Source organism: Saimiri boliviensis, chromosome 9 (genome assembly GCF_048565385.1).
Source record: "Saimiri boliviensis isolate mSaiBol1 chromosome 9, mSaiBol1.pri, whole genome shotgun sequence".
NCBI lineage: Eukaryota > Metazoa > Chordata > Mammalia > Primates > Cebidae > Saimiri > Saimiri boliviensis.
The window spans coordinates 34,419,665-34,440,881 of record NC_133457.1 but is presented as its reverse complement, the minus strand read 5'-3'; the positions used below and the strand labels follow the sequence as shown (position 1 = coordinate 34,440,881).

At 35.7% G+C, this 21,217-nt stretch overlaps 1 protein-coding gene across 5 annotated transcripts in view; it reads left to right on the top strand.

The window, feature by feature from the left end:
• The window catches only part of SATB1 (SATB homeobox 1), a 99,563-nt gene that overhangs the window by 58,661 nt on the left and 19,685 nt on the right, over positions 1-21,217 (top strand). For all 5 annotated transcript variants that reach the window (XM_003924927.4, XM_010335642.3, XM_010335644.3 and 2 more), the window contains exon 9: positions 7,129-7,284. In XM_003924927.4, coding sequence (XP_003924976.2) covers positions 7,129-7,284 — 156 coding nt within the window. The remainder of the gene's footprint in view (positions 1-7,128; positions 7,285-21,217) is intronic.

Sequence of the window (21,217 nt, the reverse complement as noted above, 5' to 3'; positions counted from 1 at the left end):
CTTCCAGGTAACTTTGGGTATGTGACTCTGTATTGTTGTTTTTTAAACTAAGTTTAAAAAGTAACCTCATAACTGTTCAAATTCAGTAAATCAATTTACATTACAAACCATTAGATAAAAGTTTGCTAGTTAGTGTATTAGACTCAAAACCACAAGCAAATGTATTTTCTTATATGTTTAGTTTGTGACATTTACAGCTCTTAAAAATAAGGTCACCTAAAATTGGATAAAAATTGAACATGGAAGAAAAAGTCCAAATATTTGTATGACAATGTCACAGTGAAATTTTGTCTCGATGTTACTTTATTTTCATCAATAGTAGAAAGTAATCATACATTTTCATGTATAGAAATCTAGAAAAAGCCCATCTAACACTAAAGAATGAAAGTGCAACGTGCTCCATAAATAAGAAATATAATATTTAGCCACGTTAAACTGCTTATCATAAGGTTCTGAAACGATTTATTTTTTAGAAATGTCACAAAAATCCGTTTTTGCTGTTTTATTTAATGAAAATCAATCTGGTCTTGATGTCTATAGGAACAGACTATAAGGAAAGCATTGCTATAATTGTGTATTTAAAAAGTCATGCTTCTTTAAGAGAAAAGCATGGCATCTGTATACATACGTACACACCCACCTGCCCGCACACAACAGTTATGGAATTTGATCTGTAAAGGCTTCTCTAAAATATTCCCTAAGAAAAAGAATGAGGAATTCTTTATGTATAAAAAATATGACTTCTAAGAATGGTTAAAGAGAAAAGATAAACTATGACTTCTAGGAATGATTAAAGAGAAAAAATGTTCAAAATGAAATAAAGTAATTTAGTACCTTTTCTGTGGTGTTTAGTGTTAATACACGTACCTTTATCAGTTAACTTTGCTCCGGAAGTCATCACAGACAGAACTCTGAGCAGAGAATTACTTCACTTGCCACTTAATCTGCTATACCAATAAAAGAATGGCATACTTAAGACCAGTATGAACTTCATTCAACATTGAGCTGCTTAAAAAAAAAAAAAGAAGTAGCCAGATATATGACTTTGTGGTTCCTTAATACAGCTTTTGTTTTCTAATTTTTTAAGATTCTAATGGTTTTATTTATTTTCCAAATGTGATTTTGGTATTCTTACTCATCAAGTTTGTTATTGAGCTAAAGTTACACCAGTGCTTACTAAGTGATATTTCTTTTCATATGGTGTTAAGATACTATTGGATAACTTTACTATATGTATGCTTAAAGGCTTTATCGGCTGATAAGCTGGGATGGAAAATACGTTTTATTTTTGCTCAAATTATTAACCGGTTGAGCCACCCTTAGCTGTATTTTTTCTGAAGAGGAGTTGAGACCAAGCCCATAGCCAGGGTATCTAGCCAATGATGAACATATACAGTATATACATTCTGTAGATTTTTAGTGAAACACTTTCAAAGAAAACATTTCTATTAATGCAGAATTACTGGCCATCTAACCAAACATCAAAATGATTAACTGATAAGTGTGTGTGTAATTTTATTTTTTGCTATAATACAAATCTTTAAATTGTTAATATTATTATAATAGAGATCACTACCAGTTTGTTCACATTCTTTCCTTTAACCATGAATCAATGAATTAAATTTTAAGAAATTCTTAATGGACTGAAGGTATTGTCAATGCAAAATGAATACTTTAGATTTGGAAAAACATGTTACAGAGCAGTTGAATTAATACTGTTGTGTAGCAGTTGAAATAATGAAATAATGCTTAAACAGTTGAAATAATGAAATAATGCTTAAACTGGAACCAGTATGCATATTAAAAATGAGTTAAAATGAAGGAAAACTGGAGAAAACCACAGACAGACTGCAAAATTTCGTCTTTTTAAATGTTACATTTTGCCAAAGAGGAGTCCATGTAAAATCAGTATACATTTCATTTCTCCCCAAATGAAGAGATTTGAAACCCATTTTGAGACAAATCTTGGGCTTGGGTTGCACCTGAAACCTGATTCTTTCTAAAGAATCACATGTTAAAAGCAGAGGCCTTCAGTGGTTCACAGAAGACCCAGTCCCCTTAAAGCCTAGGAAACTGGATTCTCTTCCAGCTCTTGACAGTGTAAAACATAACAGAAGATGATTTTGGAGTGCCCCTGGGGCATACCATAGCAAGGACCTAGATTATAAGTCATCTTCAAGAAAGAACTTCTCTGGCTAGTCAGGCCCCACTTGGGGACACCTAGCCTCGGGAAACACGAAAGCTCCTTGCTGGCCCAGTCCAGGTGAGGTGCCTCCTACGCAGAGGTGTCTCTTGTGCTCCAGTAAAGGCAGTTATGCCCGGTGCTTCGTCCTCTGCCTGGGGCTATAGGCTCTGAGCCAGACCTGGTTGCTGCATGCATGTTTTCACAACTTACATGCTCTAATTCAACAAATAAGAATATTTTGCACCTGATAATGATTCACACCCTGACTTGATAAAAGCTATTCTGAAAGCAACTGAATGCATTAATTCATTGAATCTTCAACCAACCTTTCTCTAGGAGAAAAATGAGAAAACCAAGTTTAAGGTTTAGTTAAGAGTTTTCCAATCCTTTGCTAAGCCTCTTGCTCCTTCCACTAGTTCAAGCCACCTCAGAATATAAGGAAACTTATTTTAGGAAAGGAAAAGTGAAACCTGGAGATAAAGTCTGTCATAGAGGATGGAAGGTTTTATTGTTAGAATGGGAAGAGGAGCGTGTACTAGAGCATTGTCCTCATGAAATCACTTGTTTGACAAATGATCTACTATGGAAGACTGGACAGTGGAATTTCTGGGATTGTGGGGAAAACAGCCCGTTTTAAACTTCAGTCTAATGAAAAATCTCTGGTAGAACCCAGGCCTCCCAAGCTCCTTGGTCTTAAGGTTTCTTTTCACTATAAGCTTTGAAAGTTTTCCTGTTGAGTTTATTAAAGGAATTTTGTCAATAAAAATAATTCATGATTATTTTCTGAGAATTATATATTTTACAGAATTTTAAGTGATGAGATCTACCTTAGGGGTGTGTGTGTGTGTGTGTGTGTGTGTGTGTGTGTGTGTTTTATTTGTGCATTTTACTATGTGTGACTTTTGGAGTTAAATTAATTTAGCAGTTTATTTCCATGAGGACTGTTTGAAAGCATATAATTATTAAGTTATAGCTTTTACATGAATTACACAAGTCTTTTTTTTTCATGTTTTTTACATCTTTTTATCTAATTCTTTAGTTTCTACTAAAGGTGTCATATTTTATAACAATACTTTAGAAAATTTATGAAGTTAATATAAAGAGTACATGATTAATCTGGTAGTTGCACATTTCTGTCTCTTTACAAGAAATCCCTCTGCGATATAATGGAACGTAGATTCATCTTGATTTCAGGTTCAGTTACAGGCAGGAACTTAACACTTGGTAAAAAATTTATTTATTATGAATCCCTTGAAGATCTTTTTAAGATGTTGCTTATGTGCTTATAAACTGCTTCCCATTAATTGTCATCTTTTAAAAGCTGGAAGACTTTCATTAAAGTCTCGATTTGGAAAATATTTAATACTGTTCCTGGAAAGAAAGAAATATCTAAAAATATTAAACCATGGTGCTAAAGACAGTGTTAATATATTAAAGTTTGAGAGTGGGAAATATTTTTCCTCACCAATAAGCATCCATAGAATAGGACATTTCTTATTTTCATTAAAAACATTTATAATTTTTATATCCTAAAAAGTAAATTCAGATTAGATTTAAAAAGTCAATAGCTATTAAAAATTAGACATTAATGAACTAGATTTATCAGAGGGCCACCAAAAAGCAAGTCCAGCCTGTTTTAAAAATGAAGGATTTTTTCAAGTAAAGAAGGCCCATGTAATGTCATGAACTCTAAATAACTTTGTGGTTTCTAGTTGAGTTTAAATCTCAGCATTGCCCTACCAACAAATTGTTTAACCTGTTTGTTTTAACAGTTTTCTCAGTTTTAAAATGAGGCCATCATAATACCTCCTTGGGGCTCTTATGCAGGTTAAGAAGTTAATGGACATTAATACAATGTCCAGCATGTAATAAACAACTAATAAGTGTCAGTGTTTATTATGACAGTTATTAAAACTATGTAACACTTTAATTGTGTTTGTGTAAAAGCAGTGTGCTTGCAGGCAGTTCCTCATGCATCAGAGTAGTGCATTCACCAGTCAAGGCCAAAGCAGAGTTCATTTTGTGTAATCTAAAAGTATGATTTGATGTACTTAGCAATCCATGAAGAAGCAAAATAGAGTTTTCATGGAAAAATGTGTGTTCTGATGCACAATTTTAGTGAAATAAAAAGACCCTAATACTGCACCCTTTCCCCACATGGGAGGGTAAATAGTAGAAGCTCCAATCCTTAACTACTTCCCCGGCGCCGCCTTAATAATGGAGTAGTACACCCTACCTTGATAAAAGCTATTCTGAAAGCAACTGCATTTATTTTACCTCCTGTGCTATTTGCGGAGAAGAGCTGAACAGTAGTTTGTTTTGCCTGGAATGAACTACTTTATGAATTTTAATGTGTGATATAATATTAAAAGCTAAACCAGGATTAAAGAAGATTTTTTTTGTACTAAGCTAAAATAGTACTTAGTAGAATGAGGTATAAAAGATTTTTGTTTCCATTTTTACCTGGGGAAAAATTCAGCTTTCATATTTTTGAAAAGCTGTCCAAGTCAGTTTCCCTTAAGCAATGGCTTGTGTTTAGGGGGAAAAAAATGTGATTCTAGAATTCTAATAGCTTATCTATGATAAGATGCATATCTGGGCCAAGAAGCCGGTAAAGAAGAGCTTTTCTAAATATTTTTAAAATGAGTAATACAGAGATACTTTCTAACTTTCTAATTGTTAAAGTTTCACCTTCACATTCTTTTTTTTTTTTAAAGAAAATGTTTCTTGTATACTTTTTTTCACTTTAGTTTTGATTGTGTTGGCTACTAGGAAATCATTTTTTAAGATAATTTAGAATTCTTGCTTTTTGATTGTAATTGCTTTATAATAATACAGAAAAATTAACCAAAGAAGTTTTTAGAAACAAAGTCACAGGGTTGAAACAAATGATTATAGCCCATCTCAAAGATAAATTCTTAAACATCATTTTTACAAAAGAATGAAAATTATTTTAAAAACAGTTTGAAACACCAACTTTCCAAAGCTTGTTCTTTTAACTATTGCTTAGCAGATTGCTACCAAGGATCTGTTTCTTCAGTGCCCTGGACCTGGTGCCCCCATTTCCATAACATTCAATTTTCAAAGCGATTGAAATGGCTTTTCTTTTCTCTTTCATTTAAGCAGTGAGAAAAAATAGGTATTAAAAAGGACCCCATGGGGTGATCAGATCTATCCTTCTGCCTCAAAGCAAGACCACCCCAGAGCAAAGTTTTCGGTCTCACCAAAGCAACTTTGTAGGCAATTTATGGTAATGCGTTAACTCTTCTGGCTCTTAAAGTGGTGTTTAGCAGATTATTGCTTCAAAGCCCTGTATGTATTCTAGTGGCCTCCAGTCATTAATACATCTCTATGAGTGCCCTTGCTTACTGGAGTCACAAAGCTAGAAGGAGAACTCTGGAGAGGAGGCAGAGAAGGCCCAACCTCTGGTCACCTGTCCTGCCTTACCTGCTGTGTCCTCTTCAGGCCTGCAGGCCAACTATTTCCCAGCATTTTATTTTCCATGCTTGGAAAGGTGATATCATGGTAGAAGCATCTACCTACTTTCTCAAGATAAGCAAGAGGTGAATTATTTTGCTAATTAGCTAGAAATTAGTATTCAGCAGGCACATTTTAAAGGGGACTCCTATCTATGCTTTAAGTATGGAGAATTGAATCATCAAATATTTTAGGAACAGAGTGAAATAAATCTTAAAAACCTGCGGCTTGACTCAAAGGCTGTATCATTAAAGCCAAAAAAATCATTTGTTTATTCTGCAGTGTACTTCATTTTCTGTTTTCATGGTTTATGTGACAAATTTTCCAGGATGGTAAGTGTCTAAAGGATAGAAACCTGGGTTGTGTAAAGTGCCCAAAGAAATGAGTCCCTTAAGGGATCAGTTTGCTGGAAGAAACATGGTTTTGTATCTGTAGTAATTTTTCATTTATATTTTCATCAGTTTCCCAGTAAAAAATCCGCTACATGGTTTTCATGTAAATTTTTCAGGCTAGTTCATACTATTGCATAATAATAAATAAATTTGGAGTTTTTAAAATGAATAATAGTAAATTTTGAAGTTGAGATTTGATTTCCTCCGCTAAAATTTTGTGGCATTTTCCTGCAGATATTTGCTTATCACTATTACCAAAGGCATCGATACTGATTTTTCACTCAAGGTTGTACTTTTTGAATATATTAGTAAAGGCACTGATTATATATTTTATGACACAGGAATATTTTGTTAAATATTGTGAAACATAATCCTACTGTCTGGTTTCGCAAGTCAAAAGGAAATAGTTATATACAGGGGTGCCAGGAAAAGATGAAATAATTATACAGAACAGCTTGGACATGCACGTGTAAAATGCAACCAGCCTTTATGATAATTAAGCAAGGCACTCTACCTGCTTCATGGATGGATAGAAGATTTAAATATGCAGTTCTGCAAATGGCTTTGTTATGGAAGATTTTTAAAATGAAACATAAGAGGAAGATGCATAAAAATAGTTTAAAATTAAAAAGGCCATACTATGTAATAGCTATTAGTGATACAATTGTCTATTAGGCACCGGGCAACCAGTGAAGATACGGCACTGTGCATTATGATTTTAATTGTGAATTTCCTTTGTTAGGATTGCAATGGAAGGTAATTGGAGACAATTAGTTTAGGGTTTTCAAGTCTTTGAAACTATTTCGTTTTCCAGAAAACTTACTTTATGGCATTATAATTCCTGGTTGTCAGCTGGCAGTTGCTGTCATATTACAGATGCAATCACCTGTGACAATATGACTTCCTTAACTTAAGCAATCTGATCTCAGGGCAATAACTATTGCTGAATGACTGCACTGTTGATCACCTTGATCATAAAAGGAGCAACAGTGTCCAGTTTGGATGCTGAGCCTGAGAAGCTTCAAAACAATTTAGCCAATGAAAAATGACAGCCATGTTCAAAATGTTTTGTAGGTGAAAACAGCTACTATTGCCACTGAGAGGAATGGGAAACCAGAGAACAATACCATGAACATTAATGCTTCCATTTATGATGAGATTCAGCAGGAAATGAAGCGCGCTAAAGTGTCTCAAGCACTGTTTGCAAAGGTTGCAGCAACCAAAAGCCAGGTAAGAACCTCTGTTAGGCATTGAGAATGTTTATCTGTGTTGCCTGTGGAATTTTCATTAAAAGGAATGTGTATTTTCAGTATGAACTTGCATCATGGAGAGGTCTCTGTGTTTAGGATTATTTCTGGAGCTCTAAAATGAAACAATATTCAAATTTAGGTTATAGGCACTTGGTTTTGTTTTTTCTAATAACCACTTTCCAGACCAAGGATTTTATAGTAAATATCCAAGTCAGTTAATAGTTATTTTGAGAAGGATATCATAATGCATAGTAAGTTTCTCAGTTTGGTTTGTTGTTGTAGAATAAATCCTCGGAATCACTATTATTTCATTATTGCTTAGATGATCTTGACTTTTTTTTCCTACAAATATACTACAGAACTTTACACAGTTTCTTCTGTTCCAATTCAGCCATCTAGTGTGGCATTGGTGGTATAGTGGTGAGCACTTAGTTCAGCTGTCTGCAACTATTAAGTGCACTTACTAATACAAAGTGGCATACATACACACACCTTTGCATATTAATGATTTTAATTTTCTATAGATGTCTACATGACACAGATTGGTTACAATTACAAGTTGTCCAACTCTGATGAATTACAGCTGAATAGACTTGAATTGGAAAAGTTGTAAATTTCTACCAAATTAAATAACAGAGGGATAGATAGTACAGTCTTTTATCAGCATAATTGTCATATATTAATAATTTGTGTTCATCAAAAGTGGAATCATCTACATGAACAAACTTACGGTTACCTATAAACCCTTCTCCAAAGCCAAAGATACTTCTTAAAGGACCAGAAGAACACTAAATTCTCTTCCCTTTGAAAAAGGATTTGATAACACTATCAAGGTGAGATTTAGAGGCAAATAGGGGATCCAGGTAAGATTTAAACAACTTGAAATTTTACACAAGCATATTTTCATTATAATTAATGAATCCTCTTTTATAAAACAGCCTGGCTGTTGTCAACTTCTGATAAAATATACAGTTATGGGAGTATTTACAATTGATATATTTGTAACATAGTATCTTTTCAGATTTTCCTAAACTTTTACTCTATTGACATTTATAGTATTACTTGACAGGAGTTTTGCTTTAGAAGAATGTTGTTCTTGTTTAAGTTATAGGCTTGATGAAATACTTAAGGGATATCTTGGAAATGTTATATAAAAATGATTAAACTCAAGCTGTGGACTGTAAAAATTATAGCTTTATAGGCCACATGCCTGCCTACCCTTCAATCACTGTCAAAGTGATAATTTCTACAATAATATGTTTCTTTTATTGTGAGATTCTAAACATCAAGTGCTGTTTAAACATTAAACTGAATTGTTTATGTTAGTGCTGTACTCAGCGTGTCATACATCAGGCCACCGTAATCTCTCATGGAATGTAAAATTCTGTCATGAATCATGGCTTGTATATCGGAAATTACTGTAATTTTGATTGGAAATTACAGGGCTCTTGAAATGTTTCTAATTATGATAGAATGTTAGAGCCGCTTTAAACCTGTGTGCTTCTTCAGATGTCTTCATTTACATGCCAAGACTACGCATTAAAGAGAAATGTCCTGGTCTCACTTTACCCTCCCCCCACCTACTTGCCCACCCCACACATCTTTGTTTTGGCTAGTTAGTCTAATTATCATGAGGATCTCAAATTTAAATATATATTATCTTGCCTTTCTTTCTGATTCTGCATTTTTGTTCTGACCTGTCCAATCATCAGTGATAATCAGACTGCATTCCCACTTTCCTCAAATCTCCGAAATGGAGAAACTAGACATGTATTATTATAATAGAGGTTAGCATTAAAACAAAAATTAATATTAAAACTTTTAAATAACCGTATTTAGTTGTCTGTCACCTGTCATTCAATTCAATCTACCCCCACCCCCGCCACCATTTTTCTTTCTGTTCCCTGTGATTCTTAGGTCCTTTGCGATCTTTGACTTCATCCTTTTAAATGGTACCTCAGGTTCTCCCAGTCCTGGGCTGAGTTACTGATTTTGGAGCTGTTTAGACAGTAGCAGCAATCGGCTGATAATGTCATGTAGGTGATGTTCTAATCCATTTTAAACATCCCTGCTCTTTGTTCTCTGTCCTACACAGCTCCTGGTGGGTCTCTATTTCAGCAATGTCAGTAAGCAACTTCAAGCATCTTCTGTGATGGTGTGTTTTCCAAAACTCTAAAAGCTTTTAGCTAGTTACTCATTACTGGTTGAGACAAAATTAAAGGGGCCAACTGTGGGCTATGGGAGTCAAGCAAACTATTAACTTCATTCCCTTGGACAGTTATTCTCAACTTCTAACTTATTCTAAGGTCCTAATAGAGCATTTTTGTAGTCTTGTCTTAGTTGTTCAGTTTAATGTTAGCACTACCCTGTTGATGAAAATATGTACAAAGATAGTTGATTGCTCAAAAAATGAGGCAATCCAAAACCTGGGAAAGGAAACGTGACTTAATCAGGAAAAGTGGCCATTTGCTTAGCTTCTGTTCTCATGCTATGTTTTGTGAAGGAAACAGAAAAACCAAAAAAAAAAAAAAAAAAAAAAAACCCTTCAAATCAGATTGACTTTTACAATGGTCAAAATTTTGTGCTTCTGAAGTATATATATTTAGGACTCAGATATGTGTGTCAGGGCTTGCCAGAATGAGGCAGAAGCTCCCCAAGACAAAGTGTGTGTGAAGCAGGAAGAACCAGAGTCACTTCTGTCTCAGCTCATCTACTTCCATCTGCTCCTGTGTCTTGCCCTGGTTGTCTGGGTTGACTTAACCATTATGTTTTTTTGTACTAGACCCTATTACATATTATAGATTATCTACATTAATTTAGTAACTTTATGAGCTATTATTTTCTGCGTTTTACACGCAGTAGTTTCTTAACTAATAAATATAGCAGAGCCAACTCCAAATTCTTTGCATTTCTCCTGTTTTAGACTGTCTTCAGGGTTCAAGGCAGCGTCAGCACTGAAGTAATACCCTGCTCTGGGGAAGAGGAATTAGGGACAGTGGACTTACTGATAGTAGAAACAGTGAGGGCTTTCCTTTCTTCATTGACATTCATGGAACACAAGGTTCTTACCAACACAGAGCCTTCAGAATCCAAACTTTATCATACCTATTGGAGGTAGGTGTACATGGTGGAGGAGTCAAAGGAGACCAGCTCTGATCCATGCTGTGTCATTGGTGCTAGAATATTGGGAAATTTTAACTTTTGAACCCAGGATTCTTTTAACATAGAAGGTCACATGCTACAATGTATGCGGAAGAGCTTTTAAATTATATAGCTACTACACCCAAATGGTAACGTTTTATAATGTGCCAATAAGCAAGAGGTTCAGTCCTCCACATGGATGATTTATTTATTTATCATGTATTTATGTATCATAAATACCTTCCATTTTAAAAGGTAAAGCATGCCCTGCAGTGACTAATGCACAAAGTATTTTCAGTAAAAGAAACCAACTCATGTGGATTCCACCATTTCACATGTCTCCTCAATGAATAATAGATAGGGAATTGTTTTTAACTCTAATAGAAATGTCTGAATAAAATATGCAAGTAAAAACTGAAGGTGGCTACTTTTTGCGCTTGGTTAGGAAAGCAGGCTAATGCAAACTTTAAAAAGATGATAAGCTTTAAACATAATGTGAATAGCTACAAATGAATACACTTTATATTCTGGGTATTCAAATAAGCAGCAGTTTTTCCAAGTGAATCATATTGGAATTTTATCAAACATTTAGTCTGATAACATTCAAATAATTAGGAGACCAGAATTTGCTAATTTTACTGTTTAAAAAAAAATAGTTGATTCGGGTAATAACCGTTACGGTATCAAGGTTCAGTTACTGTTCATTGGTTATAGTGTTTTCATATGGGAGATGGAAATGGAATTTTTTCCTTAATGGTGGCAGATGTTGGAATCTAATTTTATTCCACAGCAAACCCCTTGAGAGCCCTGAGACTTAAGGTGTGTGTCCAGCAAGGGGACATTAGCAGCACCGTAGGCCTTGCCTTGTACACTGAATTGTTACATTGATTTTCATGTTTGCATTGGTGGAACCTGCAGATACAGTAGTGCAGTAAGAGAGTAAAGGGCTTTCACAGAGCCATGCTGCATCGTCACTTGTGCTTAGAAAATGATTTTCTCTAGTGGTCTGTTGAACAACATATTTATTTTGAGCAAAGCAGCTAGCCGATGAAAATTCTATTTGACTAACATGCTTTTGATATATTTTACAGTCTCTGAGTTGTAGTACTTTCTGGCTGCTACAACTTTGGCTGATTAATAGGTATGCTTTTTAATACTAAAAAAAAGGGCATTTCTGACTCTGCAGAAATAGCATGACTTGTAGAAGAGACCACATAATTTAAAGCCTTTTCCTTTCATCTACTTTTCAGTCACTTTGGTTTGTCATTGAGATTCAGGGCCCCTAGGATGAGAGAGAGGGAAAAAAGGAAGAAAGAAAAAGAATACCTCCATTTTCCTTAGGTTTGTAGGTGAACGAAAACATCATTCTGACCTTTACGTTTGGAAATTCTTACATGGTAATGAATGTCTTAAGTGCAAGTAAGACATATGTCACAAATCATTGGGGCTAGAAATAGGGCTAAAAATATAATTTTCATTGCTGAAAATAGATCTATAGTGACAAAATCCAGGAATAAAATCATGGAACCATTGACATTGCATTCTGTATGCTAGCATACTAGTGCAGGCATCTTTTATTTTGTTAGACTTAAATTACACTTCAGTTTGTAACTTTGTGCTGATTAATTCTTTTGGAATGTTTATGTAGCAGACTTTGCTCCAACAGCTCACCTGTGTAGCCTCCTATTTAAGGCACACAGGAGGCCTGCAGATTTGAGAATCATGGTTTCTGTTATTCCCAGTGCTATATCCTTTTTGTAGCAGTCTGTGGGATCTTCACACTGTGGCTTAAGAGCCCCTTTCCTTGGGCAAACGAAGCTTTCTTCGGTCACTCTCTAAAAAGAGAACTACCCCTTTACATGTTCTCCATCTAAATGTGGAGGACACCCTGAAGGGGATATAGCTTCAGTTTCCCTGGACCCATTTTCCTGGAAGAGGAAGAGGCAAGAGAATTATTTGTGGGGAAAACAAGAAGAGACATAAAATGGCCCAGAGTGTGGTCCCTGCATCTCGGCAGGCTGCCGGTGTTAAGTTTCACACACATCTTTGCAGGTGCCTACGCTCCATTCTTGAGTAAGAAGGATGTGGATAGAGTTCATCAGTTTCCTATTTAAGGTCCTCTATATTAGTAGCCATTTCTAAAAATCTCTTACGTCTTGATCTTAGGAGTTAATATTGGGCTCAGTTTTCTAAAACGTTGACCTATCTTTATATTTCTAGTTGAATGCCAAACAGGACTATTAAAATTAATGTCTTTAAATATTGACATAATCTAATAGTTTGAAGGTACATGATTGTATGTTATATGATTTTTTAAGAGCTGGTTAAATTTGTGAATCTGAATATGCATTGTTTTCAGATTTCTGCCTTCTAAAAATAAGTATGTTTGTTTTAGTATATCTAGGATTTGATCAATGCAGACCAGAATTATTAAATAGAACAGTTGCTTACCTATCATATTTTTGGCAAAGAAGTCCTGTCAAGGGGTCATTTATCCCCTTAACACTTGGCATTATCTACTTTTAAAAAATGAACGGAAGATCTTTGGTTATCGTGTTGCTACTTTGAAATAATTTAAAATGTTCACCTTTTCCCCATAAATTTAGAATTGATTAACTGAAAGTCAAATATCTTTTTCTCTTCGACCCACTTAATAAACTTAACTGTTACAAATATAGACATAACTCATTAAGCCTCATTTCTCCATCTTTAGAAGATGTCATAAGAAAATTTTTAGAACAGATTTGAAGAGAATTAATTTGTGAATATTGAGCCAGCTTTAAAGAGGTTCATCATGTGAGGAAATAAAAGGAAGGTCGCTGCAGGAGTGGTTCCTTTACAGCAATCCAGAATATATATTCTGAAGCACGGCTATGCCAACTATATATTCATAGAGCCTGCTTTAATCTGAGAGCACCTTTTATCCTAAAATGTTAGTGTAAGCTGAAAAGGGTAAACTAAGAATATTCTATAACGTTTTCTGTTTTTGGAAGCTCTTCTCTATTCAGTTTTAGCAGTTGAAGAGTTAGTTCTTCAGGACAGGTTCGGGTGTCTACAAAAAGTAGGGAAAACAGCAAACCAATGAGTTTTCACTCCTAACAGGAATTAATCTTAAAACTGCATGTCATTAAGTTAAACTTATTACACAACTATAACACTGGTATAATCCTTTAACAGTCTACCCAGTTAGAAGATAGTGCTTTTTCTCAAAAGTCTCAATAGTTGTCTTTTATGTTTTTGATAATGTAGGTAGGTTTTATTTTAACTTTATCTTCTTTTTTCCTCACATGAGAAATGAAAATAAAGACCCTGTGAAATGAATGAGCTATGAAAATGCATTTATGCAAAATGACAATAGAAAAATAGCTCTGGAAGAAACTGTACCATTAAAATTTCACATCAATGAAAGGTGCTGAGAGAGGGATGGAAGAACTTATGTCAGTAAAATGAATCTAACATAGAAATTTTCTGCCCTGCCAAGAGTGTCGATGTATCTTAAAAAGTAACCTTAGAGATTACTCATTTTTCTAAGTATACTTGTTATGCTTCTTGATATGTAACCCATTTGCTTGGCAGAATGGCACAAATCGTAGATGACTAATTTAAAAATATGTATCTGTATTTTAAAGTTTAGTGTACATATAACTATAATTTATAACTACATACCATGTAAAAATATAAGTTCCAAACCATAATCAACATACAATTGTTGAATTGATGATTTTTTTTCTCTAAGTCTTAATCTACTTCTGTTGTATGTTAATAGAAAAATCTATTCTCCTTTGATTTTGTGATTCAACTATTCCAGTTGCCTTTGTATATTTTTTTTAACAATTCCCTTTTCAACCAGGATGCTTCAGGAATTGGGTTTAAACACACTGTTTCATAAACTGCCAGCCTCCTCGGCCGCCTCAGTGCCTCTGATTCCGTAAATCAGATCATAGGCAGCATGCTGTCATATAATAAGGTGTCTGATCCTTATTACCAGTTTGTTGATGCACAGACTCCTTCAAATTGACCATTGCAACACATGGTTTCCCCTGAAACTAGCTGTGATAATTAGCGTGGTTCTAATGAGACAGAATGTCACTGATCTTGTGCTGAACTGTCGAGTATCGACGCTACGGATGGGAACTGTCAGAGCCTGCCATCTGTGACAGCGCTTGGCATATTCCAGTGGCAAGGTAGAGCATGCTCAATAGAGTATTTTCAAACAAATAGCCCTTTTCTTGACGAGGCCTCTGTTTTCTGTTCAACTGGAAGAATGCATGCCCCAACTCTGTCCTATGTTAAACCCATTTTGAGGTCCAAATTCAAGTAAATATTTAAATCTCTTATGTGTTACATAAGAGAGGAATCTTTTGTTTAGCAGGTGAATCTTAAGAGGCATTTCTTTCCCTGTTTTTTTTTTTGTTGTTGTTGTTTTGTTTTTTTGTTTTTTCTTTTTGGCCTCTCTCAGTTGTCCCATATTGTCAGTTAACAGTAAAGCAGTCATTTAAGATACTTTCCCCAATTTTAAAATTGCCTTGTTTAGAAGAGATTTGTTGGGGAGTTGGGGATGGCTCTTAGTGATAAAGCAGTCTGATTTAACAGAGGGAAAGGGGAAATGAAAGTAGTAGTTACGAATGTGTATAAGAATACACAAGTTGGATAGAAGAATTAAAATGGACAAGACAGTTAGATCTGTCGGCTCCAGAGAAAAGTAGAGGTTTTTTGCTATAGTAAAAGTCCAGCGCTGCTTATCATTCCAAAATATGCTTTGTTGCTTTTTATTTCCTCCTCTCTGGCAGACCACACAGGGCTTGTTCTGAAGAACATTTTCACTAATCTGATCAGGCAGCCAAATACGCCGGGAAAACTGCTTTAATGATCCCACTAATTACCTCAAGTCAATATGAACTGTATTATTAGACTGAGGGAAAATATTCCATTAGGTCTCCCCCTTGGGAGTTTCTCCGCTTTGTGATGTCACTGAAGCCTTCACCCTCTCGCTTGTAATTAATTTTATTTACACACGCAGGCACGCACAAGGTCACACCTGCACAACCCGCGCTGGCCAGGGAGCTTGTGGCACTCCGGCTTAATCAGATCTGTCATAATTACCATTCTGCATGTTTCTGACACACGCTGTGAAATATTTCAATTTAACTGCCGCTACCAGCACAACCAGATGTAGTGAGAGTGTGGCTGCATTGGAAATATTATTCCTCAGGATAAACTCTCTCCTCCTCCTTTTTCCTCCCACCACCCCCCCCCCCTTTACAGCTAATGTGGCACAGAAGCTGATGTATCCTGTAAATCTTGAATGCAGTGCTAGATTGATAACAGGCGATTAGACAGTTTAACCACAAACAGCTTGTTCATTTTTCACAAATGAAAACCACATGTGGTGTAACTAAAATTTCAGGCCCCCCCCCTTTTTTTTAAAAAAAAAAAAAAGGTTGGGGTATGTATGTGTGTGTAAGATGTTCTTAAGTAAAAATAAAATGCAATCAAAAGAAGTTGTGTCTGGAAAAATGGAGTTGTCTAGTTTTTTCCAGGTTATTTTATCAAAACTTTAATCAAATTCCATTTTTATACTTTCACCAAAATTCAAATGAGAAAAAGATTGTGTTCTGTATTGGCTTTTTCATTTTTTTCTGGTTTTTTTTTTGGGTGGGGGGAGTCAGGTGCATAATGGTCCTTGATTGTATGCCCTACTATGTTTTCGTGTTACACTGTTTATTTGAACATAAATTCTAAAAGGATTTCTAAGATTGGGCATAGGTAGTTTTCTAAAGGATAGTTTTTCTTTTTTCTTTTTTTCAATGCATAGTTTTAACTTTTGGCTTTATAGTCAGATACTAGGCAATCGAAAAGCAAAAATGACCCCAATTAGGAACTTTATTTCAAAGAGACATTTGCGGATTTGTGTAATTGATTTGAAAGGCAGAGTTGGAAACCCAGAGGATTCTGTTTTTATAGAAATTGGAGGTAACCTGGCAAAATGCAGGCACAGTAGGTAACTGTTTAAGGCTAAAGTTATCACCAGTCTCAGAAGAATCCCCCTGTAAAAATTGGAGCCATAAGAAGGCAGATAAGCTGGTGGAAAACTAAGGCTAAGAGAGGAGGAAGAAATAGGATCAGTGGTGCTTTAGAATCATACCTCCTGGAGCTGGCTCACAACAATCCACTTTAGAGAACATTTAAAACAGAAAGAGAGCCTACTTAAATATCTTTTAACTCCAAAAAAATACACTCTTTTTCTTTTTATCTTTATTTTTCTTTTATGACTTCAGTTATGAACCTAACTTGGAAGCTTCCTAGAATGGTGGTGGTGATTCCTGTTATCTGTCGGAGAGAAGGTGTACTTTCCAAGGAATAGTGGGGTTTTTTTGTTTTCTTACTCATTTTCCCTCATGCTTAGTAGTTTCTTCATGTCATGCTTTTTTTTTTTTTATTTGTATGATCTTTGCTTCTTATTTTTTCTCTGGAACTTTCTTCCCACTTAGTCTGGCTATTTTCCATGTGTTTTGTGTTTATCTGTGATAACTTTCAACTTTAATATTTTTTCTTTCTACTCTAGTTTCTTTTGGCCTAAATATTACTTTAAAGGGAAAATAAAGTACTGTCTTTGCCATTTAGTTAGAACTCTTCTTCCATCTAAGCTGCTAAAAAGTTCACATAGTTAATTTAGGTCATTTGTTTCCCCAATCTTAGTCTACTTTTTTAGTCATTTTACAAGGTGCAGTTATTGTAGAAAATTTAATGCAATCCCCGTATCACAACACTCTCCTAATAACTACAGATACCACCTCAGAATCCTTCTTAACACAGAAGTAAAAATACCCATTGCTAATAAGGGAGAGAAACCCATCCCTGCTGTAGTCACTTGTGCTTTAGGATTCCCAAAAGGGGGTTTGCTCTTCAAAGCATGGTTGTATGGGATAAGTCTTAAGAAATAAGAAAAGTGGAGGTAAATCTGTGGTTTCATTGCCAATACCTTTGCTTTAATAACCCAGAAGATTTTTGCACAGCTACTTGAAGGTATGTTAGGAATAAGCCAGCATGCAAGTTGAATCACATTTTGCAATCCCTGGTGGAGCTCACCATTAAAAGGAGTCCTGAATTGTTTTTTTGCAAATGAAAGATTGCACTTGCAAGATTAAACATTATCCCTTAGTTTTTCCTGTTTTCAAACATTTTTGTGTTTTTGTACTTCTTTGCCTGGCATACCTGTTGATAGAAAAGGGAACAGAGAAGAGAGGGAAAAATAGTTGCTCTTAGGGATGCTGTTGTATATATGGAGTTCAAGAAGATCAATACTTTGAGTACAAAGAGCACATCTTTTCATTAAATTGTATTAGACTACAAGAATCCCACATTTCAAAGAAAATAATATATTTATGGACCTTCTAGGTCCCTGTCCAATAAGGAGACATTTTTCATTTGTTAACAAGTCACAGATGAAGAGTTAATAGAACTGTTACAAACTTTGTCTTGCCTCAGCTCAGTCCACCATCCTCAGTCACTCTGCAGTTGCTCTTCTCCAGTGCCCTCAAATCCTCATGAAAACATATAGGGAGGAAAAGTGATTCCTTTTAATGTTCTTCATTATTTTCTTCTGGACCCACTGTCTTCATTTTTCATCATTTGTTGAAGTCATTGATATCATTTGCAGTGTAGCCCAAACTGAAAGGAATTAGAGGGCGTGACTCCTGATTTTCTACATAATGTAGAAATAAGGTAATAGTAGCTAATTTGCACATCCACTGAGGTTTTACCTGACAATTTGTACGTGAATTGCATCATTCAGGGAAAACATTGGGAATTGCAAAGAGTGGTAGTCCTGATTCCACCACAAACATGCTGTGTAGCCCCAGGGAAGCTGTTTAACCTCTCAGAGATACTTCAGGAAAGTAAAATAGGTTGGGTCATATTATATCTAATGTCCCTTGAAGTTCCAGGTCTGTGTGTGACTGAGACAGGTATACAAGTGTGACAGAAGATGCTATTTTGATTGAAGACACTCCTGACAGGTGTTCTAGTCTGGGAAACAGAAGGTAAGATTTTGAATAATGAAAGGGCTTAGTTTGGGGGGTAGGCAGCAAAGTGATATTTTTGGCTCTAGAGCCAAGAAGGGTTATTTACTTATGGCACATAATGGGTAGAATTGATTGTTGGAATTCAGTATATGAACTCCGTGTTACATGGTGTGAGTTGAGCTTATGATTGATACACTCTTCATCTGAGACTTGTTGATAGATGACTGGGAACTCTTTCTTTTGTCCTGCAGGGACCTAGCAGAGTCAGTACAGTATAGACCAGGTGTCCCCAAACTACAGCCCGCGGGCTGCATTTGGCCCCCTGAGGCCATTTATCCAGCGTGCCCCACCCCCCCCCCCCCCCGCCGCACTTCAGGAAGGGGCACCTCTTTCATTGGTGGTCAGTGAGAGGAGCACAGTATGTGGCGGCCCTCCAATGGTCTGAGGGACAGTGAACTGGCTCCCTGTGTAAAAAGTGTGGGGACACCTGGTATAGACTATGAGATGAGCTAAATTCCATTGGGGAATGGGCTTAGTTTAACATGTAGTAGGGTGGTGATTGCTAGCATGATATGATTTGAAGGTTGCTAAAGAGTTTCCTCTTGAAATATGTTTCTTTTTTTGCTTGTTTTTCAATTAATGCCTGAACATCTACCCTTAGCTGCTCTTTTTGTTTTAATTGACTGACTGATAGAAGTTTTTTCTGACAATTAAAAACTTTAATAGCACATGAAAAAGAAAAAAAAAACAGGGCAATGTAAGAATAATAGATTGATGAGAAATCACAGATTTGGAAGAGATTAGGGAGTAAACACAAAGGAAAAGGAAGCAGGGAGTGACAGCTCATTTGAGAGAATATCTTGAAACCCATATTTGCAAGTTTATAAATTGGCACCTGTAGCATTTAATAGCTGCCGAGATGTGTCCATCCCCAAATGTACCCTTTACATGTTTACCCATTTTACTTATGGTACCAACAGGAGTGCTACTTGTCATGGGTATTACTTGACTGGTTCACTGATGAAGTATTTGGTTGTTTAAATGAAATGCAGATTAGGTAAAAATAAATTACTTTCAACAAGGTCAAGGAAGTGAAGGTTGTAAATAAAATATACATTCACAAACAGACAAATGCTATTTGGAAATTTAGCTCAGTCCTTGCCAAGCTGTTACTGTCTAAATTACCTTCTTTCTTCCTGGCTTGCAATTAATTTTTGCTTATGTGTTTGGAGATTGGGGGAAGGGTAATAGCCTAATGGGTAATGATTTTATTTTAGTATTTTGATTAAAGAGACTAAATAGCTTGGACCCTGGATAACCATAAGGACGAAAGACTTATCCATCAAGCTTAATACCTAAACAGAAGTTTATGCTTGTATTTCTGAGTAAATTAGTGTTGAGCCACATATAATATAAAGTTATGAGATGGTTATGTGCTCAATTATTTTCTACCTGTCTCCCCCCTTACCATTTTTTCTGCTTTCTTTTCCTTCTTTGATCTTGTGTTAGACTGGAGGACAAGGCAGAAGGCAGCTAGTCAGACAGGCAAAGACTATATAGCCATGTGTACTTTAAGAAGCAGAGATCACAGCAGGGCCCTGGTATTGATCACTGCTGGTTTCCTAGCATTTACAGGGCCACTCCCCTCCCCCTCCCCACCCACCCACACATCGGACGCCCATGCCACTCTTCCATTCTGTATCCTGCCTCTATCCTATATCTGCCTAAAACTTGTTGGTGTTCTCCTGGCAGACAAACATTTCTGAAAGGATACTCTGCTAATCTTACGTACCTTTAAAGTTACTTGGATGATACGATGTCAATAACCCAGTAAGAATTTAGATGCTTGATTCAGAAGTTGTAAACCCATTCTCTGAGTTTGTAACAGGACCAGGAAAACAGTGAGGTATATCTGTGTTAGTGCAGTTGTAAACCAAAAAAATGTCAGCTATAGAACCACTGTTTAATTAATGAACTGACATATATAAATCAGTTGAAAGTTTCCTCCATTTCGATTGACCTGAGGATTGGGTGGTGGCAGAGACCTTCTCATCAACCCCCTACCCTGCACATACACGATGGGGGTACTTCTGAGACACCTCTGATGGAAACCCAAGACTGCTAAGGACACAGTCTAGGAACCCCTGTGCTAGTGACTGTTTTTCTCTAACCCATCTCTCGGAGGCATTGTCCTTTAGTGGCAAAAAAAAAAAAAAAAGGAAATTGATTTCACAAATCCATAAATACTAAAATTTTCTAATATATTAGGAACTTATATGAGATAGTCCTGGAATAGTATTTGAAGTGTGTCTATATGTACGTGTGTATGTGTGTGTGCGTGCGCACACGCACACACATACATATTTGATAGCTGTGTATGTATACACACACACATATCTGTGTGGGGTAAGAGGAAGGGCCTCTCATTTAGGGGTTCTTAACCTACGGCCTATGTTCTCCCCCAGGAAACCATGAACTTGGATGAAAAAGAAATATGACTTTGTTTTCTCTAACCGCTTCTTACTGAAAGCTGGCATTTTATTCAGTTACCAATATAGGCAGCAAATCACAGTAGCAATACCTGTGAATTTGTTGCCATTAAAAAAATCACAAAATATTTTCATACCCTATTATGTTGTTCTAGATATCTTAAAAAACCGTTTATGCTCATCACTACAAAATTACAGTAGTTATTAGATCTGTTGCTAAACCTTGTTATTTAATGTGTTAATAAAGAAGTATATATAT